General features: G+C 43.2%; 1 gene segment (V, D, J or C); it reads right to left on the bottom strand.

Moving 5' to 3' along the window:
* Nucleotides 1–2,270: 2,270 nt before the first annotated feature.
* LOC112122555 lies at nucleotides 2,271–5,003 on the bottom strand (the record flags this gene model as incomplete). The annotated part of the segment is given in 2 exon segments: nucleotides 2,271–2,564; nucleotides 4,967–5,003. Coding segments are annotated over 2 exon segments (331 nt in total), but the record flags the coding sequence as incomplete, so codon positions are not given.
* Nucleotides 5,004–5,479: the final 476 nt, after the last annotated feature.

The raw sequence follows: 5,479 nt of genomic DNA, 5'->3' as shown, positions 1-5,479 counted from the left end.
ACAAATACAGATCTAGTCAATCAAACTAAACAACATTGTGCCTTTAAAATATTCCCATGTGAATCTTTACACAATGACTCTTCCTAGTCAGCTGGGCATGATGGTAACATTGAGCACCAGACACTGTTTCATTCTAGCCCTTTTGCCTACGGCTCGTAATTTTCTCAAACCTCTTTGTCTTAATTCCAGCTAAAATAAGATACAGATTTTCATAAATCAGAGTAATTCCTGGCAACTGTTTATTATTTAACATTAATATTTTGGTAATCCCTGAATGCCTCTAACAGTTTTGGTCCGTTTGTGCCAGATGCTGTACAAACAATAAGTGACAGTCCCTGCCACAAAGAGCTAGCTAACTAAATGGATTTTGATTGACCCATAAACTATAATCTACAATGTACAACATTTCTCGTTCTTTTAAGCTTTTCAAAGGATCATTTTTACAAATTCCTTCTGGGTTTAATCCTTACCCTGAATCCAGAGCACTAACAGCCAGGTGAGCTGAGCCTGCGAGATCATCTTGATACGTGTGAGTGGTCCAGTGCTGATCAACAAACTGTAACGAGTGATACGGAGCATTTATAACAATTCAGCACCACAGGGGAAGGGTGTGAAATATGCAAATTGGGTTCAGAGATGAAAATTCACACCTGGTCCATGAACATGTACAAAAAGGGAAATGAAAGGGCCATGGGTGACATAGGCAAGTTCAACAGTCGCTCCTGGGTACAAGGGTCTGTGTTAAAATGACATTTATTTGGGATTACAAGGAATAAAAGTTCTAAGCATATTGTGATTTCTGGTTAATATCACAGCTACACTGGAGATCTCCTCACAACTGGTGATACAAAATGGTGTGATCCACCTTTGACAGAGAAACAGTACTGGGGGGTGAGGGTCTTCAAACAGGGAGAATCCTCAGTTAGCAAAGGTAAATCCTGATTAGCCCAGTCTGTGCCATCCCTGCTCATCCTCACCCACACTGCGAAAAGTTTCAGTTCTGCTGAATTGATGAAAAACCATTTTGTCAGAAAATTCCCATCCCTCTCCAAGTCTGTCCTTTGCTTCAATCTGGTATTTAACCTATTTGATGAAATCAGTAATATTAGTCAAATATTATTTTGACCCAATGAGCTATTTTCTCCCTCCTTTAAAAGGTAGATTCAGTTGCATGTTTGTGGAAAAGGAGCGTGGTGCTAAACAATTCTGTCCAACAACTGATTAGTAATTAAGTGTTGGCGTCCCCTGTCCTGAGGAGCATACATTGTAAAGGGAGAGATCTTTGTTTTAGAAGATGAGTAAACTGAGGCAGAGAGAAATGTTGCATCCAAGGGTGAGTTAGTGGACTAGATGGGAAATAGACCCCGTAAGCTTTTGATACTGAACTCTTCTAGGCTCATTCCTGCACCCTTCGGTCTCAGTGGCTCCTTCTGTAAAATGGGATGATAGTGCTATTGGGAGGGTTTGTCTGGTCGTTGCTCTGACCTAAGCAAATACTATCGTTGTTTGTTCTGTGTTTCTATTAAGCCATACACTGAAACACTACCATCACTGCAGGGAATCTAGGTATGTCAGTGTATGTGGGCTATCTGGGGAAGGGCCTGGGGAAAGGCAGGAGAAGTGTGATGATTTACTACTAGCCACAGCCTGCAATCCTTTTATCCTTGGTGGTGAGGATGTGCAATGGTTACAAGCTAGAAACTGAACTGGGGTCAGCTCTTTTTCTCTCCTATTTGATATTGTCTGACATAAGGACCAGAAGCTGTAGATTATTGGACCATAGAGAAGTGATTGAGGAAATGTAGTGTAGACAATCCTTCTCTCTGTCCCATCTGAGACCAGCCTTAAGGACATGCATGCACCATGTTGTGGAAAGGGGGGCTTGTATGGGGAGGGAGGCAGTCACTCTGCTCATTCTGCTTATGAAAGTAATTTCTGGATCCTTTATACGTTGGTCTTTTTTGTAATGTTAGTAGGAAATTGAATCCAGCCTATAAGAGCTAATACTCCTCAGTAGTTAAAAGGAAGCCACTGAGTATATTAAGAATCACCCTGTAAATTCCAGTCTCTGCGCTACTGCAGTGAGGGAGCTGTAGAAATGGAAGGAAGACATGGACATTGGGGTGAGGTGTTTGAAATTCATGGACACTCCATCACTTTGAGGCAGCAGCAGTTGGAGAGAATACTCTGACTTTCTACAGGCAACAGCTGTTACAGTAAGGAACAGAAACCAACGAAAGCAGGGAGGTTTTTGTATTTGTCTGTATTACTGTGAGAGTTATAGCCTTGACAATAATAATCTCCAGCAGCATCAGCTTCTACGTGGCTGATTGTGAAGGTGAAGTCAGTGTCAGACCCACTGCCACTGAACCGGTCTGGAACACCAGAGACACGGGTGGAAGCACTATATAAGAAGAGCTTAGGAGCGTGTCCTGATTTCAGTTGGTACCAGGCCATGTAGCTGCTAACACTGGTACTGGTTTTGCAGTTGATGGTGACTCTGTCTCCTGGAGACACTGCCTGGGATTCTGAAGTCTGAGTCATCACAGTCTGCCCACTGGCATCTGGATTAGAGTTAAAACACAAGAATAAACAAATGAAATACTATTATAAAAATAAATCTGCAAATATCTAGTGTCTAATTTTTATTTAACCACCTAGTTACATTGTTTGTGTCCACTAGAAATCTATCTGCCTGTGATCTCATGGGATGAAGAATTTAATGTAGGTTTGATGAAGAAATATACCATAAATATTGGGGAGAGATTATCATCTTAATCTAGTATCTCCCTTGATTTTACCCTGAATCCAGAGACCTAGGAGACAGATGAGATGAATCTGTGAAATCATTTTGCTCCCTCTAGTCTGACAGACCGTGAGAATCTAAGGTAGCAAGTCTAGCAAATAACACTTTTATATGTGCCCTGCATTGCAAGGAACCGTCGTGTGGGTGGAAACATGCAAAGCAGCCACTCTGTGTAAAGGTCCATTCCCTGTGTCCCAGTGCAAAGAAAGGGCCTCGTATAGCCCTCAGCCTCAGAGTGCAGCTCCTGTTGATGGAGCTGAGTATTGCACACAGGGAGTTGGCTTTGGCCTTGTTATCAAGATATGCTTTAATGCAATACCCAGTGTGTGTGTGTCTGTATCCTTGGTAACTTTGAGCCAGAATCTAAGAAGCTTGTTTTGAGTGGTATTTTACTTTGCTATCCCTCTATTGATATCAGTGGGACTGCTTGTGGGGTGAGGTATTACTCAGTGTGAGTGTCACGATCAACCCCTTCCAGGACACACACCTTGTTCAACACGGGTGTCGCTGGGTCACCAGTGCAGCCCTTTTACCCCTTTGAACTTCCTCTCAGGACGTTTGCCTGTGAACATCAGGTGATCCTGGTTAAAAGCCCTAACTCTCTTTCCAGGGCCCTGCAGATCCCTTCAGGTCTTCCAACTTCTGGGTTTCAAAAACTACTAAGGTTTTATTTAACCAGAATAAGCACTATAGTAATATGACAGTAGCTGTCAGTAACCCCTGATTAAAAAGTCCTTCTGCCAGCACAGTTTACACCAGTTCTCCGAGAGAAATAATTTATACCGCCCAAAGTACTTCTATCCCTGCATAATTGAATTTACACTAGGTTTATTAGTAACATACCTATGTTGGTGAAAAATCACACTCATACTGGCACAGCTGGGCTGTGAGAAGTATTAAGAGTAGCTCAGGCCTAAGAGTGATAGAGCTTGGCCCTATATTTTCACCGTTAAATTAAGAGTTAGGCCTGAACCCAAATCCCAGATACGAATGGCTCCAAAGGATGGAAGAGTTTGTCTGTGGGAAGTGACTATTGTGATTGCTTGCTCTCTCCATCAAGGAGACATCTCTCAAATCATCTTCCAGTGTGGATGTGGATCTCCAGTGTGTGTCTCCAATATGTGTGTCGTGGCCCCAGCGGTAGCTTGGGCCTTCAGCAGATTCACAGAGGGGTCTTCACAAGGATCTTTAATTTCACAGTGATTCATCCCATGTAGTTATAATTATTCCTGGGCAGAGAGGTGGGATATTAGAGGCTTTAAGGGACTGTGAGTTGAACGGGATCTAAACACGTAGAGGTTTTTCTGAAGAAAGGTGCAAGGATTCTCTCCTAGAGCTGTCTCCAATCCATTCAGTTGCTGGGATCCCTTGTAGAAGAGGCAGCACATCCAGCCCCAGGTTTCCGCACATACACTCGGTCGGGGTCATCAGTGTGTGGGGGAATCCGTGCTTCTCTGCTGCCTCTAGGGCAGTGTGCTCTTGTCCCTCAGCCATGACCCACTGGGCTGCCAAGGCTTCCCCTGGCCACCGTCTTCTGGGACCCGACTTCCAAGGCCGTTTCCCCACGACACAGGGGAACTGTGGAAGAGTTAATGTTGCATCAGGCTGCATTATCTCACTGAAGGCTTTTCTGCTGGTATTCAGGTTGGACGGACAATGAGCTCTGCCACTGCCTTGCTGGGAGAGCTTGTCTAAGTGCCTTCCCCGTCCCTGTCTCAGTTTTCCTATCCGTAACAATAGTGACCCTGTACTGTACAGCATTTTTTAGATCTGTGCACAAAAAGCAGTAGATATGAAGTAACATACATTGTGCTTGGCACACGTCAGTTCTACGGGGCTTTGCTACACAGACCTACTGGGTTCCAGAGGTACTGGGACACTCTAACTCATCAGCCATGATGACTGCTAGCTACTGCATGTTTCTTCCCTTTTACATGTTTTTACAGGTTAAGAGGGAGGAAAATCTAAATGATGGGATCCTGTCTGTGGAGTATTTGATGGACTGTCAATGTAGAGTTTCATGCTGTCCTTAGGAGCCAAAGTCAATAGATTTACTTCCAGTTATGTCAGCTTAAGTCAGAGATGGATATGGGCCTTGTTTGTTAGGGTTTTTTTTCATTATCATTCTTTAAATTGGCTAAGAGCAAAAATGTTCTTTACCGAACAACTTTACTTCTCTCTCTAATTTTTCCTCCATCGTGTCAACTGATGGGAGCAGACGGATAAGAGAATAGTGTTGTCATGTGACAGAGCAGAGAAGAGACAGGCACTCTGTTATTGTGGATGTGAAGGGGAAGCTTTATTGAGGTTGCTGGGCATAGCCTAGTTCTCTAGCTCCCATACTGAGTACACACAACCTATTCTACTTACGGAAACCCAAAAGTTTCCTCAAAGTTCTGGGCTTAGCACTGACAGAATGTGTTGCTGATTGACATACTAGAAGCAGAGTTTGCCTTTTAAGAAAAAACTAAAATAGGAAATGGCCCATACAGACCGTTTGAGTGTTTGTCGGTTATCCAAGTTTTTTTGCTATTAATCTAACTCTTCTCACAGTTTACAGTTAACAGAGACGTTGGGAGGCTGGGCTGAGGATAACATTAGACTAATGTGGACTATTTTCCATTCAACAGAAACAGAGAATTGAGATTTGCAGTTTGTGAGTTGAGAAGTTTT

This window comes from Terrapene carolina, unplaced genomic scaffold, assembly GCF_002925995.2.
Source record: "Terrapene carolina triunguis isolate 2854851 unplaced genomic scaffold, T_m_triunguis-2.0 Scaffold7927, whole genome shotgun sequence".
NCBI classification, from domain to species: domain Eukaryota; kingdom Metazoa; phylum Chordata; order Testudines; family Emydidae; genus Terrapene; species Terrapene triunguis.
Note: the sequence above shows the minus strand (reverse complement) of the source record. Positions and strands in the feature narration are given on the sequence as shown.